Source organism: Vigna angularis, chromosome 3 (genome assembly GCF_016808095.1).
Source record: "Vigna angularis cultivar LongXiaoDou No.4 chromosome 3, ASM1680809v1, whole genome shotgun sequence".
Classification (NCBI taxonomy): domain Eukaryota; kingdom Viridiplantae; phylum Streptophyta; class Magnoliopsida; order Fabales; family Fabaceae; genus Vigna; species Vigna angularis.
The window spans coordinates 33,176,763-33,203,040 of NC_068972.1; the positions used below are offsets into that span (position 1 = coordinate 33,176,763).

Sequence of the window (26,278 nt, forward strand, 5' to 3'; positions counted from 1 at the left end):
GACTGCCTAATTCAATCTATAATGTTATTATTTTTGCTAGAAATTATGAGCTTTGTTTCTCAACACCAATAGGGGGTAAATTGGTGTTTTATAAAAATACTCGCTTTTCAAATCTTTTTCACAAATAAGATGAATCTTTAAACCTTTCTTGAACAACAAGCAATATGTATGCAATATAACAGTATGTGTATTCGAATGATGACAATATGTAATCGATTAATGTAGAGAGATAGGGAGAAGAAAAATCAAACTCTGAGTTTTATACTAGTTCATCCTCAATGCTTACATCCAGTGTGCTTTCAATCAACTTGAGATTGAAAGCCAATTTGCACTATAGAGATCTGAGTTTTACAAGGGCTTTACAGCGACCACACTGTCAAAATGTAAATCACATCTCTAACTCACTAATATAATATAGCCAAATACAAAAATCTTGCAGCAAGAATAATCCTCTCCTGCAATCACCCCTTTGAGAACCCTCTCAAAGTACAAGATTCCTCGTTCTTCTTCTTGGCAACACTTACAGGGAAACAACAATACACAAATTGCAAAACTTCTCCTGATCACACAACAAGCACCTCAGTTGTGTAGAAAAAAAAGATTCTTCAAATAAGTCGAGCTTGTCTCTCAAGAAATCTTCAAGAATAGTCCACCACTTCAATTTCTTGTTTCTTGGAGCGTTTGATCCCTTTTGTAAAACTTGTTAGCACAATATAAATCAGATATGAAAATGTTAATCTCAAATTGTCTTACAGAAATCCAATCAATGCGTCTATATATAGTTTTAGTCAATTAAGACGCAATTTAATCGATTATTCTCTTAATCTAATCGGTTACATTAAATACTTGTAACAAATTTATAATCAATTAAGCTCCTTAACTAAATACACAAATAATGACCATTGAAACAGTTATGACAAGCATAAAGCAATTTTCAAATCAATAATAGACTTAATTGAATACATAATCCATGTAATCGATTAAGATTCAACAATTAGCACATTTTTGAAAACTTTTTCTTTCTAATTCACAGCACAACACATTTGAAAAAGATATATGCAAACACACGTGTTTTAATCGATTCACCAATTAATGTAATTGATTCAAAATAAGTTGTTTTGCCTCGGTTTAAAAACACAAGTTGTTTGATGACCTGAATTGATTATCACACCTCTATAATCGATTTAGTCATTTAGATATGCTTTTGTGCACATAATTTCCTTATTACCAAAACATACAGTATGCATACACAGATATGATCACTTTACTAACACAATATGCAACAATCAACATATTATATGTTCAACACATGTAACAATCACAATATGTGCATATTTCACAATGATCATAAACACATACAACATATGACATATACTACATTACATATTCATGTGTTTTTATGATCAATGTGTTGTCATCATCAAAAACCATTATCACATGGATTGAGTTTAGCTATCACAATGCTCCCCTTATCAACAATCTCCCCCTTTTTTTATGATGCACTACCATGATTAATAAAATCATGTTTGTACAGTAGATAATCAACAACAGTTTTCACAGTTTCAACTATGCTCAATTATCTTAATCAAGTTTCAATTATCTATCCCCCTTTGGGCATTAGCAAAAAGGGATATATAATATGATGTAATTGAAACATAGTTAATGAACCATGTAGAGATGCATCAAACAAATTGTCAGAAATATAATGATGATCCCCCTTTCAATAAATTTCTATGAATTTAGCCTTTTCAACAAATGAACCAACATATAAATGCATACAATACTCCCCCTATCATTATGCATATCAAATTTCATTATTACAGATGCATAACAGAGATATAATAAAGTATGTATCATCCAGATACCTTCAAGCAATGTACCATACAAAATTACATTTACAATATCAGAGCAACTTAGATACAACTTGAAACAATTAAAGCTAGTTTAATTACTCATAAAATCATTTCAGATTCACAGCAGATTAAACACATTGAGATATATGATGAACAAACATATCACAAATCATTAGTCAAGGTTTAAAGTATAAGAATCAGAAGTTTAGAGACTTCAAACCAATTGACGAATCATAATCGATTTTGACTTTCTCTTAATCGATTTTATTCTGTAGAGTAATGTCAAATTCACTTCTCAGCTTAGTCAACAACCAACATTCCTTCTAGAGGTGTCATTTGAGCCCTTGGCCCATGGGTTGACCCTAACCCCTTCTAAAATCAAGCCCTAATTTTCTAGCTCCCTTAATAGGGGGCTTTTTAAAAGCCCCAACCCCTAAAGCCCCACATAAAGTGGGTTGGGGTAGGGTTAGGATGGGGCTAGCCCCCAAACTAAATTAATTCACTTTTAATATTTTTTTAGTTATTTCTTTTATTTACTTTACAAGTTCAATAATTTTCAAAATTTACATGATATTTAATATCTTTTTAATTAAATATAAATGTATAAATATTGATTTTATAAAAACTTATTTAAAATAATTTTTTAATTATAAGTATATTTTAAATATATAATTTTATTATTTTGGAAAGTTAAAAAAGAAAATTTTTATTATTATTTTTATTTAAAAGAAAATGAAAAAAATTTCAAAAAAGAAATTATAAAAGTAACACAGTTGAAAATTTGATTTTTCAATAATCGAATTCTGATATCTATATAAATATTTGAAATATTAATTATGGATAGATTTTAAATTCAAATCTACTCATTGGATGAATTTTTAATATCGGTGTAAAATTTTTATTTTTTATAGTTTGTCATATAAAATTCTTTTGTTGAATGTTTTGTATAGATATATATACATTAAAAAATTAAACCACAAACTTTGTAAAGTTTAAAATTAATTTCACGTAATAAAATAACTAACTTTTTAGTGAAAATCCTTGTTAGGTAAAATTCTTATGAATATCATATATGTTAGTATACAAGATCTAGATGTAATCCCAGTGGTTATAAAATCATATTTTTTTTCTAACCTTTTAGATTAAATTAATATTTTAAAATCATACTTATCTTTATCCAACAAAGATCGTTTTTATTGAATTATTTATCATAATTGAGCCGATTGTAATAAAAAATAATTAAATAATAGATACAATATTTTTAAATAAATATAATATTATAATTTATAATACTAAAATTAAAATTATTATTGTATTTAATTATTAACATATAAAATAAATAAAAATTATAATAATTATAATAATAAATAAATTACATCAATGTCTCTTAATAAGAAACTAATAAAAAAGACAAATGAATATAATATAAAATATATGAAAAAGACATAAAAATATATAAATTGATGTAAATGACTAAATTATACGTTTCATAAATTTTTTTTAAAAGAATTATATAGCTTTGTAAATAATAAATATTAATTTTATTAAATTTGGAAAATTAAAAAAGTTAAAAAGTTATTAAGTCAAAATTTTAACATGTTCACACCAATTAAAAATAATGTAATTTTGATCACAAATCTTAATCGAATGATATTGATTTAACCTAGTGACAAAATAGATTATCATCTATAAATAAATTCGTTAGTCCATCAAAATTTTACAAATTAAATCAAATTTTTTAACTTTTAAACCTATTTTATGTGGATATCTCTAAACCGTCAAATTTACAAACCAAAATTAAGAAACCAAAATTAAGATGAAAAAATTATCAAAACAAAATTTGGAAATTAAGGAATAATTGTATAAAAGCATTATTATTAAACTAATTAATATAGAAACAGTTATGAAGTAGAAAATTAATTTTATTGGTAAAAAAATATAATTATACATGAATCAATTATGGTTATAAGTTATTACTAACAAAGACAAAATGAAAGCTGGATAAAATATACACATGATTTGTGATTACTTGTATGATGATATTATGTTTCTGGACTTAAATTTTGTAAAAAGGAAAGCCCATGGGCTGGCCCTGGCCTATAGGGCTTTAGGGGCTTTTAGCCTTGTGGGCTTTTTTAATAAAGAGTTATTTTGACCCTATGGACTTTTTTGGCCCCAACCCACATGGGCTAGGGCCAAATCTTATTAAAGGGGCTCATTTGACAGCTCTAATTCCTCCATAACCATTCAAATTCATCTAGATAAAGTATTTTAGTATTTATGCAGTACAATAATCATTATCACAGTTTAAGTATGGTTATGCAACAACAAGATGTAAAAATGAGATATGTAAAATGCATACATACATACCAATGATTGAATTTATTTTTAATCAACTCAATGTAGTCAATCACAAATTTTTCATTCTCACAGGTTGATTAATAACCAAAAATATAATTTTCATTCATAGTCCAAATGATTACAACGAGATAAAAAAAAATATGGCATGTAAGGCTATTCATTAGAAAGCAAAATAAAACAGAGTAAAACAAAACACAAAAAAAAACTAAGAAAACACATAAACTCCTATTCTGATTCAGATTCTTCCATTGAAATCTCTTCACTTGATTCATTATCTTCACTTGATTCTTTTGTTGAAGAAGAGCTGTCAAAACAATTTTTAATGAGCTCTTCTAACTTCTTTTCCTTTATGAATAAAGATTTTCTCATTTTTCTAGTCCTTTCAGATACTTTCTTGAATTTGTTCATAACAAATCTCTCAATTTAGATTTGGGAGAAAATGAGATAGAATCATCATCAAAGTCAGACAGTTCCTCAGTATTTCCAGATTGATTCTGAACATCACTTAATACCCAACTATTAGTAGTCTTTTTCATACCAATACATATTAGTATTGCTTTTCCAATTTCATTTGTTCTACTATAGATGATTTTGGTTTTCCCAGACAGAGCAACTTGATAGAGCTTCAAGATTTTACTAATGAACACCCCATATGGTAAGTTATGTTCATCATTGATTCATGTATCAATCATATGTTCCCTGAAATCGGCAACCCAGTTAGTTGCTGATAACGGTTTAAAATATTGTTATTTGTGATGTAATTTTGATACTAAATGCACCCTTTTTGACTTAGAAACTTGCTTGGATTCATGCTTTTTCATTAAGTTGTGTGAATAAGAGAGTTGAGGTTGAATTTGATGATTTTATGACTAATTCCCTTTGTTTTGATAGAAAATGAGTTAATACAGGAAGCAGAGATGAAGTGCTAAGGATATAGAGCTCAGAAAGGCCTAGAAAAGCACCAGAAGAGGGAACCACATGAAGCTTGGGCGACCTGCAGGAGGCTTGAGCATGGAAAAATCGACGTCCGTCACCCGGGCGCCCTAGGCCGCCCGGGCGCCCTAAATGGGGCGCCCAAGCATCGCGCGTTGCAGATCTGGCCTACTTTTTGCTCTGTTTCAACTCTTTTGGATCGGGCCCTGTTTCTACTTTGTTCTAATTCTATTTAAAGGACCTAGGTGCTCTAGGTTTTTTATCTCTGGCTGGAGCAACACAACAACACACTCTTATACTCTCTAAAAGTGGATCTGGAGGCGGGAGCTTCCTCTTCTACTTAGGGTTTCACTATCTCATGCTTTTCCATTATTCATATAGTTTCTCCATGTTTATGGGGAACTGAACTCTATTTTTTGTTGGGAGATGATGTAACCTTGTGAACTCTCATATATTTGAATTGATTCTTAATTTATATGATTTTTCATTAATTGTTAGGGAATTCATCTGTTTCAATGCTTGCTCTATTTAACTCATTTAGTAGCATGATTTATGAATTGCATGAATGTCGGGAGGTTCCTTACAATTCATGTTCTTGTTGAATTCTCCCAAGGGTAATATTTCTCAGGGATGAGGGTCTGAGTACTTGGTCGTCTTAAGCTCTTGATCTTCAGACTTAATTTTCTAGGAACGCTAGGAATTGCACGAACTAGGAATTAAGGCAGACTTATTGCGCCGAGGGATCAGGTTCTAAGTAATTTAGTGAGTGACGTTAACATTAATGTAAAAAGAAGAATTCTTATATACATGAGAGTAAACTTGGTGAAATTAAACCCTAACAACATAATCATCTCATTTTATAAACAACCTTCGTTCATCTTTGTGTTACTCTACTATTGATCAATTTGCATTCATATTTAATTTTATGTCTTTGCATTTGAAACCAACAATCTCGTTTTATTTAAGTCTTAATTAATTGAGTTATCACACAACTATTTAGTGTCGAGAGTCTTCAGGGATACGATACTTGGTCTTACCATTTTATATTACTTGTGCGATTCGGTACACTTGCCGATCCATCAACAAGTTTTTTGTTTCGTTTCTGGAGATAAAAAATATTGTTAACAGTTGATATTCTTGATTTAATGACATTTAGGAAATATAAATCTTCTTCTGTCAATCTATCATGTAGACATCTCCCTAGTAGTGAAATCCATGCAAGAATGTATGCACACACTCTTTGTATATCTGCTTCTTTGTAGTCCTCTTGTTATGCAAAGAATCTTTTATGTGAGACATATAGCCCTCAACTTTGAGTCTTGTGAATGAATATCGCCATTTACGACACGAAGATTATTGTAGAACACTTCAACTAACTCTGGATAGCAGTCACCTTTCATTTGAACAAATTATGCCAGTCCTTGATGAGTAAGCCAATTTGGAAATAAGAACCCTTCTCCACTGAACAGAGAGAAATTGAGTGAATTATGCGGAACAACTTCCCTGATTTTTCTCTAACACAAAAACCTATTTCTAGTAGCATCATCGCTTATCCATCCAATTGGGCTTACGTTCCTTTCAGTTTAAGCAACAATCTTGTAGCGTTTAGATGAAGAAGATGATGCCATTTTTGTGAATGATTCAATGAGGAATCTTACTCAGTCTAGGTTTTACCCTTTTTGTTAAAAGATCAGTGCATTATAGATTTCCAAATCTAGTACATTTAAAGGCACGTGGAAGAGCTTCAATCAAACATGCCCATTTAAATTTTCAAAGCTAAAAAAAACAAGTAAACCATTCATAATTGATTTTATTAAATTTTAAATCGATTTCAATTTTAACAAATTCAACCAAAACAGGGAAACACACAGAAACTCTAATCGATTCCGCTTATAACATAACCAATTAAAAATCATGAAAATAATTTTTCATACAAAAACATCAACCAAACAACCAATCACCAATCATACACACAACTTGCATTCACGTACAAAAACTTATAATGCATGAGCGCATGAATTAACAGTTTTTGTTACCGCATAAGTTACTCAAGAATCTGTGATATATTCCACTGTATTCCATCCTTGAGCACTTCTCTATCTCTGTAGCAACTTACTTTCCTGCAAAACATTTAAACGGTTTTGTTGTAGGTACCCAAATAAACTTGGGACCTTTTTGGTTAGTCTCAGGAGGTTGTTCTTTAGGAATTAATTTATACCTTCCTCTTGGAACACCAACCTTTCTGTAATAACAATTTCTTACTTATGTCCAATAGTATTGCAGTAAAAACAAGCATTGATAACAGGTTTGCTCAGATCAATAAAGTTCTTAGAATTAATTCTATTGCTCTTAACCTTATAACCAATACTTTTCCTGTTAATTTCTCTACCTTGTGACTTTAACACAACTTCCAAATCATCTCTACCAAGAGTAAACTTAGATAGCGTGTTGGTCAAGTATTCTATCTTTTCAATATGAGCAGGGCAATTTACACATTCTTTTTCTACAATCTTGATCTCAGTTTTAGCATTGCTAGTAGATTTTAAAGCAATTTCAAGTTCTTTTTTAAGCTTTCCATTTTCATCAACAAGGTTGTTAATTCGATATTCAAAGTCTCTTCTTTCAGAGTAGAATCAATTTACCTTGTAATGTAGTTTCATAGTTTCTGCATGCAGTTCCTGATATGTGTCCAACAACATGTAATACTTCACTTCGATAGGCTCATTTTCAAAATCGCTGTCACGATCTTCTGAAAGTGCTGAACCGACCATGAAACATAGATTTGACTCCTCCTCTACACTTTGATCATCATCACTTGATGAATCATCATCACTATTTTCCCAGGCAATGTAAGCCTTCCTTTAATTACTTCTCATCTTGTCCTGTGGATACTTGGAGTCATCCTTTTGTCTGTTTTTCAACTCTGGACACTCCGGCTTGATATGACCATCTTTGCCGCATTCATAACATGTAATAGTGCTGGTCTTGGAGTTCTTTCTTCCTCCTTTAGAGTTACCTGCATAGTCAGTTGCAGCAATTCTATTTTTCATAAATTTGGTAAACTTTTTTACCATCATGTTCATGTCTTCTTTTTCAGATATTTTTGCATCAGACTCTGCTTCGGATTCAGCCTTCTTGGAGGATCTTTTGTTTGTAGCCTTGAGTGAAATCGATTGTTTCTGTTCAATCTCTTCTTCTTCCCTCAATCTACCAAGCTCCAGTTGATGTTCCCTAAGCTTGCCAAATAAAGTTGTCATATTCATGTTAGTTAAATCTTTTGACTTGTATATGGCAGATACCTTTGGTTGCCAGCTTCTATTTTGGCTTTTTAGAATTTGATGCGGATTTTCTTTTCAAAAGCCTTGCCGAGAGTCATCAAATGGTTGACTATATGTGTGAACCTTTTTTGTACGTCATAAATGGTCTCTCTGGCTTTCATCCTAAACATTTCATACTCCTACACTAGGGAATTCTTTCTGGCCCGCTTGACTTCATTTGTTCCCTCATGTGTGACTTCAAGAACTTCCCACATTTCTTTAGCTGTTTCGCATTAGGAAACCTTGAAAAACTCATCCATTGTGAGAGTAGAAGCAATAACATTACGTGTTTTTACATCATATTGTGCTCTCCGGTTTCCTCTTCAGTCCACTCAGAAAAGTTTTTCAAAACAGTTTTTCCATTTATCACATGAGTGGGTTCAAATGGACCATTGAGTGTAGCATCCCATACACCCTTGTCTACTCATTCAAGAAAAACTTTGCATTCTTATTTTCTAAAAGGCATAGTTTTCACCAGCAAACAACAGAGGTCTATTTGTGGATGCACCTTCACCAAAGGTCTGAGAAACAAAAGTCATTTTCAGGATCAAACAATCGATTAAACAAAAAGGTTAATCAATTTGTTTTTCAAATAATTTTTGAAAACCAGCTCTAGTGCCAATTGTTAGTGTTAAAAGTAGAATGACTCAATTTCTCACACCAAGAGGAGAGTGGGGGGGGGGGGGGGGGGGGGGTTTGAATTTGTGAAATGTAAAAAGCAAAATCTTTTAAAATCTTTTTCACAAAAATTATACCTTTATACTTTTCTTGAATCGCAAGGTAAAAGACTTTCAATGTAGCGGAAACTTAATCAAATGAATGCAGAACGTAATCGATTTAATAAAGAGTGTAGGGATGAGAAAATTCAAACACTGTGTTTTTATATTGGTTCGGCCAAGCGTACATACAGTGTCCTTCCAACCACAGGAAGCCAATGCACTATAATGATCAAGGTTTTTACAACAAGGCTTTTATTGCGACCACATGTCAAAAATATAAAACACTTCCCTAACCCTTTAATCAAAATATAAGCAGTACACAACAAGACCAGCAACAAGAATCCCCTCTCCTACTGTCTAAACCCTTTAAGACACTCTCAAAGTCAAGAACGCCACACGCTCTTCTTCCTGTAATCACAACAGGGAACCTCAAACCAATCTTCAAAAGATTACAAAATGTGATCGCTCAATGACACCCAAATGTGCAAGTTGATCATCCTTTGAAAAACACAACAGTCTTGCTCTTCAAGAAATCACAAGAAGTTGATCACCATGGTCACTCTTGCATCTTAGAGCTTTTCTTCTCTTTTTGTAAGATCACAACTATCTGCAAAAGATATGAAAATGTTAGAATCACAAAAGTACTTACAGAAATCAAATTTGCGTCAAGTTATAGTGTAACACTTATCAAACACATTTTAATCGACTTAACTACTAATGCATTTGAATACAACAATTTTGTTATAACAGTTAGCAGCAATAACGACAATTAATTGAATGCACAATTAATGTAGTCGACTATCATTTAATGTTTGGTCAACACAATTAAAAATATGACCGTTAGACATTTATGTCAAGCATTAACACAATTTCCAAACAATAACAGACTTAATCGAATACAACACGCATGCAATCGACTAAGTAAAAATGTTAAGCATAGTTTTGAAAACCTTTCTCTTTGAAAAAAAATCTCACAGCACACTTGAAAATAGTTTGTGCAAAGTCACGAGTTTTAATTGATTCATCCCATAATGAAATCGACTTAAAACTATTATTTTGCCACATATTTAAAGTTCAATATAAGTGCTTGTGGTTTTCCTTTTCAACATCATATGTCACGCATTCACATATAAAAACACATATGTAACACAGTGATATGTAATCAACAACACAATCATGCTCTCATATATGCTTAGACAAATTTAACACATTGATCAAAAGCATATAACATGTAAATATAGAACATGTAACTCAGAATACACATGTATTATTATTATGTGTTGTCATCATCAAAAACACAGATATTACTGAGATTGTGGGTTAAGCTGAACCTTTGCTCCCCTTATCAACAATCTCAACAGTTAAAAATGTCGAGCTTTGTTTCTCAAAACCAGGAGAGGGAGGGGGGGGGGGGGGGAATTGGTGTTTTATAAAAATACTCGTTTTTCAAATCTTTTTCGCAAATAAGATGAATCTTTAAAACTTTCTTGAACAACAAGCAATGTGTATGCAATATAACAGTATGTGTATTCGAATGATGACATTATGTAATCGATTAATGTAGAGAGATAGAGAGAAGAAAAATCAAACTCTGAGTTTTATACTGGTTCGGCCTTAATGCCTACAACTAGTGTCCTTTCAATCAACCTGAGATTGAAAGTCAATTTGCACTATAGAGATCTGAGTTTTTATAACAAGGGCTTTATAGCGACCACATTGTCAAAATGTAAATCACCTCTTTAAGTCACTAATCTAATACAGCCAAATACAAAAACTATGCAGCAAGAACAATCATCTCCTGTAGTCACCCCTTTGAGAACCCTCTCCAAGTACAAGAAGTCCTCGTTCTTCGTCCTAGCAATACGCATAGGGAAACAACAACACATAGATTTCGAAACTTCTCCTGATTACACAGCAAGCACCTCAATAATTCAGAAATATTAGATTCTTCAAATCAGTCGAGCTTGTCTCTCAAGAAATCTTCAATAATAGTCCATCACTTCAATTTCTTGTTTCTTGGAGCCTTTGATCACTTCTGTAAAATTTGTTAGCACAATCTAAATTAGATATGAAAATGTTAATCTTAAATTGTCTTACAGAAATCCAATCAATGCGTCTATATATAGTTTTAGTCAATTCAGACGCAATTTAATCGATTACTCTCTTAATCTAATCGGTTACATTAAATACTTGTTACAGATTTATAACCAATTAAGTTCCTTAACTAAATACGTAATTAATGCAATCAATTTCCATTTAATGCTTAGTCAACACATTTAAAAATATGACCGTTGAAACAATTATGACAAGCATGAAACAATTTTTAAATCAATAACAGTCTTAATTGAGTACATAATCCATGTAATCGATTAAGCTTCAACACTTAGCACATTTTTGAAAACTTTTTCTTTCTAATTCACAACACAACACACTTGAAAAAGATATATGCAAACACACGTGTTTTAATCGATTCACCAATTAATGTAATTGATTCAAAACAAGTTGTTTTGCCTCAGTTTAAAAACATAAGCTGTCTGATGACCTGAATTGGTTATCACACCTTTGTAATCGATTTAGTCATTTAGATATGCTTTTGTGCACATGATTTCCTCATCACAAAAACATACAGTATGCATACACATATATGATCACTTTACTAACACAGTATGCAAGAATCAACATATTATATGTTCAACACATGTGACAATCACAATATGTGGATATTTCACAATGATCATAAACACATATAACATATGTCATATACCACAGTATATATTCATGTATTTTTATTATCAATGTGTTGTCATCATCAAAAACCACTATCAGAGGGATTGGGTTCAGTTATCATAGTGCCCCCTATCAATAATTTTAATTGATTAAATTTAGTTTGCCACACTAAAATGGCCAAAATACAATGCCTAAAGGAAATTTAAGTGAGGCCAAAGTACAAGACCTAAAGAAAAGACTTATTTACATTCTTACAATGCCAAGAAGAAGTAAGAAAATTCTTGTATTTCACTCTTCAAATGTAGAGCCTTCCTCCATGAGGCTTCATCTTCTTCAATCTTCTTAGTCATGGTTTTAGAGGCTGGATAGTTTTCGATCAATATGAAACTTGGGTAATTGTATTATGTGTGGGTTTGTAATTGTATACAAAGAGTTTGTAATTTTTATAGTTGTAAAACTTGCATGAGAGAATTTACAATTTCTTATAAAAAAAATGACATGTTGAGTAATAAGACTTTTGTTAAGTATTCGTGGTTGCAAAACTTGAGGTATTATAGAACATTAAATTTATTAGAGCTGTCAAAATGGGTCACAACCTGCGAGCCAACCCGGCCCACCATCGGTTTGAGCTGGTTGGGTCAGAAAAAATTGTATTTTTTTTATGCGGGTTAGATTTCAACCCAGCTCGTACCGACCTACCTAATTTTATTTTATTAAAAATTAATTTTAATTTTATAAAAAAATATTTATTATTTTGTTTTTGCTTGAAAAAATTATTTAAGTTTCTTATTTTCAAAATTAATTAAACACCCATGTTGGAAGTGAAATTTGGGAGTGAAATTTGTTTAGATTTGTATTATAGAAAGTTTGTAATTTTTTTTTATTTAAAAAAAATTGTAATTAAGTGAGCCAACCCGTTTACCCACCAACCCGTGGTGGGTCGAGCCGGGTTGGAATTTTTTTGGCTTGCTAATAAATGAGTTGGGTTGGGTTGGCTCACTAAGTGACCAACCCGTGGTGGGCCGGGTCGGGTCAGGCCGGGTGGCCCGTTTTGACAGCTCTAAAATTTATAGTGTATCTTTATTTGTGTTATTATGTGTGGGTTTGTTTGTTATAAGAAATTACTTCCTATTATGTGATTTACAATATTGGTATTAAAGTTGATTATTAGTCTTAATGTACCATTCAATGCCATTATTAAAGAGAGTTTACTCGTATAAGTCAAATGTGAAAAATTTAGGGAGAACTTGTGATGCATGAATGAAAAGATATTGACCTAGGAGTGTTCATTCATAGTGATGGCCTTTTAATGTGAGATTTTTAATGGGGAGGATAAGTTATTTCCTAACTAGTATTCACCAAAGTTCGACATTAAGTAATAAAAAGGGGAGAAAGTAAAAAAAATACTATAAAGTTGAAAAGTTGATTAAAGAGCTTTCACCACAACTCAATAAGTGTCTTGAGTGTTTAGATTACTTTAGTAGTTGTGTATCATGAGAGAGTATGCAATTTTATCATTGTAAAAACTTGTATGAAGGGTTTTTTAATTTTCTTCTAACAAATGTTACATATTGAGCAATAATACTATTTTTAGTATTCATAGTTATAGGACTTCAAATGTTAAACTACATCAAATTTATTGTGTGTGCTTTTATTTATGGGTATGTTTTTGTTAGAACAAACTATTTTCAATTTTGTGAACATCATCATCTAACATAAATACAAAAAGAAATGTATTGATGGTAAGAAAATAATGTATTAATATGATGGTAATAATGTACATATATAGCAAATGTTAGCAATACATGATCCTATGATTATGGCTAGCATCGAGATCCTATAAATAAATATAGTAACAAGTAATGTTTAGAATCATTGATTTACAATTACATTAATTACAATAATTAAAAATATTATAACGTAATATTGGATTCAAAACTATATGAATAAATAAAGAGATATTGTATCTAATTCCATATATTTTACATTTATTTTTCATTTTCAATTAAGCTTATGGTTTGTAAAACAATAATTTTCGATGAGGTTCAAATAAAACAATAATTTTTATTTATGAAATTGAATAAGAATATACATGTTAGTTATAAATCTTAAGAAGACAAAAATTGGGATATTAACTTTTTAAACATAATGACATCTAGATATAGGCACCTTAAGATTGAACGGTAATTACCATGTGGAAAGTTAAAATTTTTAAGCATAATAACATGCAAAAATAGGCACCCTAAAATACAAAGATATATTGAGATGTATTGTTCATATAGAATCAAAAGAAAATGAAGTTCAACACTAGTTAAAAAGTCAGATTGAAATCTGACCCGAATAAAAAAATACAATTTTTTCAATCCTTACCCAGCTCAAACCCGTGGTGAGCCGGATTGACTTGCTGGTTGTTACCCATTTTGACAGTTCTAAGTTTAACATGATAGAGAAAAATAAAGTTCCACTTAAAAAGAAGTTAATGAAACAAATCACCTAAGAAAGACAATATTGAAATAGTTACCACAAAACAAAATATCAAACTAAGTGAACCCTAGACCTTTTAACAATCATCAAAATAATTTCTTTAGCCATGCAGTTTCATAAAACACATAAACCAAATAAAAACATACACCAAATATTCACACATTTAGTGAAGAAGTCCCTACAAAAATTGATAAACGTTTTCTTTGTCTTTAGGAAATCTAAGACTCAAATGTCAACGTAAAACTTGCTTAATCACCATACAAAATTAGGAAAAAGTAAAGTTGACATTGAAATTGTTCAACCAAAAAAATGCATATATATGCACCTTAATATGCAAAGATATATATTGAGAGGTACTTACCATATGAAACAAGGATACTCACACAAACACTAGAAACGATACGAAAATAAACACTTCAACATGCATATTCTTCAAAATGTAAGATACGGAAATAAAAATATGTATATCAGATCATTATTAATTATTTAAATTAAGAACCAACATTTATGTATTCAAAATCATCTATAAATAAGGTTAGTCAAATATAATAATATAAACATATTATCCCATAGTAAAAAATGAATATAGTTAATCTATATAACATCCAAAAAGTGAAAAAAAAAAGATATAATTTATTTAAAACATTTAACCCCTTTTGGATCACCATCATTGAAAAAGAAATTTTAGTCAAAATTCATTTAAAGACAAATTAACTTTAAAAATGTCACATTATATGAAGATAGGAAGGAAACTAGAAAACATTCTCAATAACGTATATAATCTAAATATTCGTGACCATATAAGATTTGTTTCTTATTTCTATGTAATACAGGAAAACAATTTTTAATCTCTTTGCAAAGGGTTAGACAATTTGCAATAGTTATTAACTTAAGTATTTAAAACAATGTTTAAGGAAAACCTTTGAAAATCAAAAGCAATAAGGCAAACTTATTTTATACTGATTTGTTCCAAACTAAGCTAGATATAGTTCTTCTTTAAGCACTCTTAAGGGGATCCACTAATTATAAAGGATTACAACGAGTTTAACCACTTTTTGTATACAACTAACCGAGCTAGTTAGGACGAGTATAATCACTCTTGGTATGAACTATTCTAATTGACTAGACATTTTAACTTCACTAAGTTAAACTTACAAGTATTTTACTTCACTTCAATACAAAGAGATCCTAAAAACTTGTAAAGAGACTTTTTTTTAAAGAACAAGTGTTAGACGATGTAAGCTTTAGAGAAAATAGAAACAAGAGAGTATGCACATATAATTATTGATTCTCTTCTCTTTTTTTCTTCTCTTCATGTAGTCCTCTTTATATAGGTTTCTTTGAAAAAGATTTGTTAATTAAAGCTTTCGACTTTCACGAAGAGATGTAGCCTTTTGTGTTAGGTTAGAAGCTATGTTGCGTCTTACAAAGGAAATTGTGTAGTGTACGAAAGAGACAAATAAAAAGAATGAAGAAAACATTCCTAAAATATCTTAATGTCTCTAAACATTTTTTTGATTCTAAAGTAGGTTTTTGAATAAAGGTATTGTGCTGATATGATTTGCACATAAAAAGAGAGCACAACACAACATAAAAAAGAGTACTAGAATGTGCATGCAATAAAGCGTTAGATGATCCTAGTCGTTTAGGCATTATATGTGTACTTGATACGCTGTCGTTGAAGCTATCAAATTAATACTACTTTTTAAGACAACTTCAGTATTGCCAAGTAGTATTCAAGAAAGTAGATAGGGTTAAAGTAACCCTAAGTCGTCTCCCAACGAATACAGAATTGCTTTTAAATATTTGAATCTTATGAATGCAATGCAATGCTCAAGAATAAAAGTGAGGAACTATGTTAATAGAATTAACGTTTGAAGAATGTTTGAAAAACAAAGAGGAAACTTAGAAACAATTATGATGAGATAGGCTAATTCCACTGCTTTTCCAAGATAGATTCATCATCAGTTATCCACATATCATTGTTCAATTGATTATTGTTCAAGTTTCAAATTAATTAAAGTACTTTCTTAATTAATTTGAGGGCGATCATGCAGTTAACCAAAGTAGATTCTCAATCAAATGCAAGACCTTTCTAGATTCACTAGTACAAAAATATCGTATAACGTCGTTGTTTTTTGGCCTTTCACGTTGAATTCGAGGTTGACGTCATATCGGGAGACGTTAAATTGACATTGAATTTAAAAAATTCGACGTTAATCAAATTGACATTGAATTTTGTTAATATTCGACGTTAAACAATTTTTTGTTTTTTTTAATTAATTGTAATCTTTTTTACAACTCTATGAGACCTGAAAAACAGAAAAATAACAAATTTCAGTTTTTGGTATTTTATAAAGCATGAACTATGAACGTGTAGTATAGTATCAACGACAAACAACAATAACAAACAACAAACAAGTTCAATCAAACAACAACAACAACAACAAACAAGTTCAACCAAATAACAACAACAAACAAGTTCAACAAAAAACAACAACAAACAAGTTCAACAAATAAGTTCTTCAAAACGAAAACTAACTTTCAAAAGGTGGGTTCGTCGGAATAAAGTGTTTCCACTAATACGAGAGAAAGCATAATGCGCCTATGAAGGACAAGAACACGAAAATAATCGGTCAAAACAAACGAAAATTATACATAAAGTAGTTAATTAACATGCATTGTATCAAATGAAAGAAAGATTACATGTGATGGTCGTCAAACTTCGTTCGAGAAAAGTTTGAGAAGAGAAGAGGGTCTCGCGCGCTAAGATAAAGTGAATGAATTTTCAATCTCCCACTCAAGTTAAAAGGGGGAAACTTTTGGCTGACAAATAATATGTCGAAGCTCCTACAAAATTCGACGTATTATATGTGGTTTAAAAGAAAAAAGAAAAAAAGAATTAAAAAGGGGTTACTTTTTGGCTTTTGGCTGTCAAATAATACGTCAAAGCCCTTACAAAATTCGACGTATTATTTGTTGTTTAAAAGAAAAAAGAAAAAAGAATTAAAAAGAGTGACTCTTTGGATTATGATTGACAAATATTACGTCGAACCCCTACAGGATTCGACGTACTATTGGTGCTTTAAAAGAAAGAAGAAAGAGAATGACGTGCTGGTTTAAATAATTACTATCATAGAACGTCGAATTGAATGGGGCTTCAACGTTCTACAATTGCATTTATTTACAAAAATGTCACCGATCATTTTTAACGTTGGCTATTCAATGATTGGACGTTGAACGCGTGACGTTATACGCAATTTTTGCACTAGTGATTATTCACAATGAATTCAACCAAAGTACATTCTCAATCAAATTCTATTGTGTTTAATCATGTCTATTCTTAAATCTCCTAACCAAATTAAAAGTTAATTAATAAAAGTAAATTCTCAATTAATTATAGTTGAAATTATTACAATCAATCAAAGTACATTCTCAATTGATAGCAAAAACTTATTTAATCATATGAAAGTTCCTAAATTTAATCAAAGTAAATTCTCAATCAAACCAAGAAACCCTTGAACTCATATTATTAATATGCATGTAGACTCAAACACCTGATGATGCAAAAATCATTACTTTTAATATGATTGAGAGATGAAAGACATAGAAGAAGAATAACTCAAATCAATAATCAAAAGAAACAATTGCATTAATTCAACTTAACCTCAGAATCCATAATGAAATTACAGTGGAATAGCCCTAGGAGCTTAGCCCTCCATGAATGGAGTAGAATACATGATGAAATAAAATGAGAGGAGTTGTGGATGAATGCTTTCAAGTGGAGGAGTCTGAGAATGAATGAGTTGTGTCTCCCCTGGGTCTCTTTATATAGGCTTGATTGGGCTTGGACTCTGAATCTTCTTTTGATAAGATATTTTATCTTATATTTAATATCTTTCAAATATTCAACACATTTAATCAGTTTTTGAGAATATTTGATAATATCTTTTCTAGATTCAAAAAGATTTGGCAAATATTATCTTTTGATTTTTATTGATATAGTTAAATAAGGTAATTATTTAACAATATCAAATAAAATATCTTAAGATATATTTTCTCCAAATTATGTTTTAAAATTAACTTGCCCAAAATTACATTTCAACCCTTTCTATTTTATTGAAAATTACACAGAAGTCCAGAATTTACCTCTAATTGCACTTTAGCCATTTCTTTCTTTTCAAAATTGCATAGGAGTCCTGAGTTGACCAGATTGGACCGGCTTTGACCATTCAATTTCTTGCTTTAAATGAATAAAATTCTAACTTCAGCTGCACAAATAAACATTAGAAGATCCAAAATAATTTATGCAACTAAGAATCGCATTTTAAGCATCTTTAATACTCAAACCCAATAAATTCAATCGTCACAAATTCACTTTAAATCAATCATTTAAGCACAAGAATCTCTTCAAAAATTTGAATTTTAAAACATAAATGTGGGCATAAATATGCATTCATTAGTACTATTGTTTAAGTGTTTCCTGTTTGAGTAACTTATAGCATTTAGGATATTTTTAATATAGCATTTAGCACTTGCGTTACAATTCACGTAATCAGATGCTATTTTGTTTAGATGCTTTGTTAAAGTTCAAAACTAGGTTTGCTCAGACGATATTGTCTTAACACGTAGCATTTAGACAATTTTGTCTTAAGATGTAGCGTTTAGAAGATTTTGGGAGAAGTTTGTCCTGACATTGTGGGGTTCTTGTAGGGTTCGTGCAAGGTTCAATCAATTTCACTAATTGGGGTATGAATTTGGGGATTTAGGTTTTAATTGAAGTTGACGTTGACAGAGAGCATGCAGTTGTCGTCTTCGTCGGAGTTGTGGGAAGAGTGGAGGCAGCGGAGGACAGCGATGCGGACATCGAAACCCAACTCGCCATTTAAAATCCCTCCCTCAAACATATCAGAAAACACAAACCCTTGTCGTTCCACCTTTTTTTTTCGTCTTCCCTTGCTTTTTTCACTCTTCTTCTCTACGCACCACAACACAGTTTCTCAATTCCATTGTTCTTCAATTCTTAATCGATAAAACACAGACATCGATGGCCAACGATCCCAGGCAGAACGAAGCCCAAGTGACGCTAATTCTCGGCCTGGATTCTACTCATCTCGAATCTCTAATTTCACACTTAATGTCCTTCTCCAACGACCAGCGTTCTCAGCTTGAGTCTCTCTTCAACCTCTGCAAGCAGACCCGCCCAGAATCCCTCCTCCTTGGCCTGGCCCACCTCCTCCACACTGCCCCCAAACCGAAGACCCGAACCATGTCCGCTATCTTCGTCCGCCGCCACCTCACGCACCACCACGACTCTTTCCTCTGGCCACTCCTCTCCCCGGCCGCTCGCTCCTCCCTCCACTTCGTCCTCCTCTCCTCGCTCCAACAAGAGCCCATCAAATCCATCCCCAAGAAGCTCTACGACACCATCTCTGAACTCGCCGCCACAATTCTCCCCGACGACCCCTCCGTCTGGTCCAACCTCCTCCCCCTCCTCTTCCAGTGGGTCACTTCTCTCGAGCCTAGGGTCCAGGAAGTCTCCCTCCTGATATTCACCCAATTAGCTCACTACATCGGTCAAACCATACTTCCTCAATTGTCCACTCTCCACTCTGTCCTTTAACTTTTCTCCTAATTTTACAAAGTTTTTAATTTTAAAACTATCTTAATACACATCATTTTTCCACGTCAAGCAAAAAAAGCAGTACAAATCAGTACAGCGTGCCACGTTTATCAGATATTGATGCCGTTAGGCTCAATTTAACGGCAAGGGCCGAATTGTTGCAATTTTCACAAAAATAGGACCCAATTGAGACGCCGAGAAAGAAAATGACCAAATTGAGATTCTGCCCGAAAATAGAGACCTCCGGAATGATTAAACCTAAAACTTATGCAATAAGTTTATAAGTTTATGGAATTTTAGAAAATCATTGTATTTATCATTATTAATAGTGTGTTAGAGCCATGTCAAAATTATGTTAGCGACAAAAAAAATTCTTTTGAATTGGATACTTAATCTATACATATTGTATACATCTCTTATGTGTGTCATGCTTGATAAGTGTCGAACAAAGGAAGGTACCATTTGTAAGACGTGTTCAAGCTTCATAGAAATAAAGTTTAACAGAAGTACATGTAGCTTTGAAAAATGAAGCTTCACTTAAAACGTAAATGTAAAAAAAACATGTTAGAAAGACAAAATTTAAACTGTTTATCTTCAACAACTAAACACAATAACAAAATAACAAAGAAAAAATAAAGTTTGACATTGTAACATACATCAAACCAATTTCTTCAACCATGAATGTCCATAAAACACATTAACCAAACAAAAACTCAAACCAAATATTCTCACCTTTTAATGAAGAGGTCCCCATAAGCACAAGTAAACATTGTCTTTGATTGTACTGAAGGAAAACACAATACTCAAATGTCGACAAAAAACTAGAATGTTAGAAAACAAAAACTTAAACCTTGTAGAACCATCACATGTAATAGGCTTTCCTCCAAGATTCTTTAGAGTTGTTCCACAAATTCTAATCATACATAATTTGGTGCTAAAGAAGGAGAAAAATAACACAGATGAAAAAAAGATAATATAACTGTTGAAAGTCTCACATCAACTAGAAATAAGGCCAACTTATAATATATATAAGTGGGTGCAAGCCTCACCTTATAAGCCGATTTTGTGGGGTTGAGTTAGGCCTAAAGTCCACTTCTTAACATGGTATCAAAGTTATGGTTAAAGCATATCCTATCAATATGTATTGTTTGTTGGGCATATTGTTCCACCTGCTATTGGACCGCTATCGGATCATCCATTAATGTCTAGTCTCACGATCGAGATGTATATACCTCGGCGTGAGGGGGTGTGTTAGAAGTCCCATATCGACTAGTGATAATGCGAATTTATAATATATAAGTGGGTGCAAAACTCACCTTACAAGTCAGTTTTATGGGTTTGAGTTAGACTTAAAGTCCACTTCTTAACAATAAATAATAAAGAATACACCCATGAAAGAAAGAAGTTGGACAACTACACCATTTTCCTTCTTTAGGATATAAATAACAATGCAAAATACAAAAAATGAAAAATAAAAAAATAAACTCAAAACGAAACAAATGCCACAATACAAATAATAGACATTGAAAAAAAAAACGTGTTAGAAATTGAGGCCCTATATCTCAATCCAAGAAGGGAGAGGGGTATATAAATTGGATTTAAAAGGGTTTTAATAATTTTTTGAAAAACTTTAATTCTTGGAATCTTGATGGAAACCCATCATGAGAATTCCATTCAAAGAAGTACTAACTTAAGCTAAGGCTAAGAAAGGGAAGTTGAAGAAAGACTTTTAAAATTTCTTGATTTTCTTTCTCTAAGTCTTAGAAAGATTCTTTTTAATATGCCTATATATGTTTTGTAGGGTCCAATAAAAGTAGGAGATCATGGATGAACCACCCAATAAGCTTGAAAAGCCAAGGGAAGCAAAGAAGCCAAAATAAGGAAGAAAAAGAGGGCTTTCCGGATTTTGAAGTTTCGCTTCTGGATTGGACTCATGAAGGAATTTACCTTCCGGATTCAGATTTAGCTCAGCTACGTATCAGATTTCAAAGTTCACATGTTTTATTTGTGTTCTTGGGGTGGGAAGCGTGACCCAACTAGCTTGGCTCCCAAGCTCGAACTATATTTGAATGTTTGGAGGCAATTTGGCAAATATTAGAGGCTTCTCTTCACCTATAAATAAGAGAGTCAATCTCTTGTATTTTTGACCTATGAAGTATAATGAAATGCTGTAGAATTTATTTCTAGCTTCTTATACTCTTGGGTGAAACCTTGTGTCACTATTCTCTCACTCTCCTCTAGCTTCCTTCCTTGGTAGGAAGGCCTTCTGAGCTTAGAGGCTCCATACACTCACCATTTCTTCATTCACACTTTCATCAAACATCTTTAATGCACAAACTTTCGTTGCTTCATTTTCCATTCCGCTGCACTTTCTGGTTCAAGGAAGTTGTCCTAGCATGATGCCTGGACGTACTTCTATCAAATCTGTTTAAAAAATATTTTAACCAAACAAGAGAAAATGTAGAAACTTAAAGTCGATCACACACCGAATTTATACTGGTTCGACTTTTAATCTAAGTTTATATTTAGTTCTCCTCCAATACCTTGAGTTGAAGGGATTCCACTATGTTACAAAATTCAAGAATACAAAGAAATATTTCAATTGTATCCTCACACACTCCAATATGCAAAATTACAGCAAAGAGAGGCTTCACACATTCTCTCACACCTTGCTTACTTAGCTAAGGCAACTAAGAAATTTATACAAGGAAAAACGAAACATGGGTGCACCATTTATGTTCTGATCTTACAAATGAAACTCACTGCAGTCAATAGTGCAGAAAAGGCCTTTAACGTTACCCTTTAAACGTCTGACCAAATGACCGATGACATTTTCCGTAAATAAAACAACCATATAGACGTCTGTTCTGGAGGGAACAGACTTCTAAAGCCATATAGACGTTTGATGTGGGGGGAACAAACTTCTATATACTCATTTTTTAAATCTAAAAAGTCACTTTTTGACTTCATTTAGACGTCAGATCCCGCAAATCCGACATTTAAAGCCATATAGACGTCTGATGTGGGGGGAACAGACTTCTATATACTCATTTTTTAAATCTAAAATGTCACTTTTTGACTCCACTTAAACGTCAGATCCCGTCAATCCGACTTCTAAAGCCATATAGACATCTGATGTGGGGGGAACAAACTTCTATATACTTATTTTTGAAATCTAAAAAGTCACTTTTTGACTCCATTTAGACGTCAGATCCCGCAAATCCGACTTCTAAAGCCATATAGACGTCTGATGTGGGGAGAACAAACTTCTATATACTCATTTTTTAAATCTAAAAAGTCACTTTTTGACTCTATTTAGACGCCAGATCCCGCCAATCCGACTTCAAAAGCCATATAGACGTCTGATGTGGAGGGAACAGACTTCTATATACTCATTTTTGAAATCTAAAAAGTCACTTTTTGACTCCATTTAGACGTCAGATCCCACCAATCCGACTTCTAAAGCCATATAGACGTCTGATGTGGGGGGAACAAACTTCTATATACTCATTTTTTAAATCTAAAAAGTCACTTTTTGACTCCATTTAGACGGCAGATCCTGTCAGTCTGACTTCTAAAGCCATATAGACGTCAGTTGTGGGGGGAACAAACTTCTATATGGTTGCATTTAAACACCACGAACGCGAGGAAGCAGTTACACACACTTAATGTTCATCATCTTCCTTGCGTTTTCTCGCCATGGGTTACGTTTTTCAGGTTCGTTTTCTGACTTTTGCACTGTTTAAAATTAGTTTTACTCCGATTACATTACTCTCTGCTGAATTATCTTTCATTTGAACCGATTAAAATGCGTTTTCGTTGGGTTTTGGATCAATGTTGATCGTGTCCTTGGGCGGCGTTCTTGGGCAGCAATTTCTTGCGTTTTGCACTCCTTCAATTTTCTCCACTACGTTTTTAAAACCATCCAATACAAAAAAACGTACAATCCATTCTCTTCAACTAAAATATAAAGTTGTAAACTCGCATCACCATGAGTCAGGAGCAACCCGAGAGGCTTCAAGCGGAGATAGATCTAATCAAATATGGCGACGCTTTAGACGTATGATCTTTAGTGTTAGACGTATATATAGACGTCTGATCTATAGTGTCAGACGTCTATATAGACGTTTGATCTGTAGTATGAGACATCTATATAGATGTATGACAGTGCAAACCAACGTCCCATCAACGTCACCCGTTAAGACGTCAGGTCGGGATCAAACGTAAAAAGTCCAAAATAACAGACGTCTAAAGCCTTTTCTGCACTAGTGATTCCTCTTGACTGTTCTTCCTTTCTTAAACCTTTTAGATCTTTGAGATTCTTCAAAAATTTTGGTTGATTACTCTAAGAATTCTCAAGACAACCCTTTGATGTGTTCTTGTGTTCTTGTTTCACTTTTGTCAGAAAGATGTAATGTACTTCGTAATTGAAACAAGTTAGATCACACACACATATAAGATACCAAAAACTAATGCACTTAACCGATTAGGTTACTTCCTTAATCGATTAGGCCTAACTTTCTATTTTAATTGATTAAGTTAATTCCTTAATCGATTAAACAGACAATACAATCATGTTGTGGTCTTTGCTCTTCTATGCAACTAAGACTTTTCCATACATGTATTATGCATCTAAGACTCTATCCTATATGAGTTTGATTCTATTCTAATAGTTTAAGTACTTAAGAAAAAACATTTTGCATAGTTCATCATAAAAACACTTTTATCATACTTAAGAGAGCTCCTCCTCTAAACAAAACTAAAAAATGAACAAAAATCAAATAAATGGACAACTATTTTCCTAGTACTTTTTTATTTTATAAAAATAATTGACACTAAGATGTAAAGTAAATTTATCACAAATTATTTTTCACATATGTAATTTCATTTGATATATTCATTAACTTTCTTTTATAAACTAATCGATATTTGATGATTATTTTAGTGAAACAATAATTTTATAACTCTCAATGTCAATAACCACCACTTAAGTGCATCTACCCATCACACTATTCGCATCAAAAGCCCAACACAATATGCATAATTTATCATTTACAAATAAGTTTATTTTTTCAAAATTAACCTATAATTCTATTATAATTAATTACTCAATACTAATCCACAAAACTTAACAAAAACACGTGGTTTAAATATGGAGTGGAGTTCTTAGAAAAAGATGTGTATGGGAGATTTTTCAAAAAGAAAAATTTGATTGATGACTATTCTTTTCGGACTACGCGGCCACTAGGGTTAGGTTCCTTTTTTTTTTCTTTCATTTCTATAATGCTCCTATAATTTTATTCATAAATTGGGCATAAAAATGGCAATTATTAAAGTGAACATCTAAAGAAAACAATTCCTCTTTATTTGTCACAAACTCATATTTTAATTTGCTATCTTTGTGAGATTTTTTTGAATTATTTCATCAACTTGCAAATTTCTTTCGCACTTTCTCTCATTCGTCCAAGGTTCATAATGTTTTAACTAAGCCTTATTTCTTTGAAAACTTAAATACTTTTTTTCTTCTACTTCTTATCATTCATGATCAGAGACAATCTTTAAGAAATTAAAGTATAAAGCTCAAGTTAATTATAAAAAAAAGAAAAAAGAATGGGACAAAGAACAGAAGAATATTCAGCTAAGAACACAGTAAAATGTAATTTGTGGTGTAAGCCTGTAAGGTTCCTTCTCCCATGCTGTGCCACTGTTGCTTTGCATGCGGTCATCGTGTTGTCGAAGCTGGATTGGATTATAAGCTCGTTTTTGTCTCCCTCTAAACTCTAACTATGCACCTATAATATTCATCTGTCACTTAATTTTTCATTTTTATCACAATAACTTTTAATTTTATAGATAAAAAATTATAAATTACTAGAGGCACATTTCAGACTGATCACATGTTTGAATTAGTTTTTCTTCAAAAATAAAATATTACGAAAGAAAGAAGATAAAATTAGCTTTATACATTAAAAATTAAAGTTTTCTTTGATATTTTCTGACATATGAATTTTGTTTCTTCATATTCTTGTGCTTATTTTTTCTTTTTAAGGTAGCAATTCATATGATGATAGATTTGAATTATAGAGAATCACTTTATTTAATTAAGATGTCAAAATTTACATTGATATTTTTAAAAAATTTAAAACAAAAAATTTAGAAAAGTTAAAGAAAAAGGTTTTTATAAATTAACTTCGGGAAGAAGTTAATTTTAATTTTTTTACCTGCTTTTTTCTGTTATCTATTTTTTATTTTTAAAAGTTT

At 31.8% G+C, this 26,278-nt stretch overlaps 1 protein-coding gene across 1 annotated transcript; it reads left to right on the top strand.

Moving 5' to 3' along the window:
• Nucleotides 1-19,441: 19,441 nt before the first annotated feature.
• On the top strand, nt 19,442-20,017 carry LOC108324505 (uncharacterized). Its single transcript, XM_017557449.1, has one exon. The coding sequence runs from the start codon at nt 19,442-19,444 to the stop codon at nt 20,015-20,017; it is 576 nt and encodes a 191-aa protein (XP_017412938.1).
• The last annotated feature ends 6,261 nt before the right edge of the window (nt 20,018-26,278 follow it).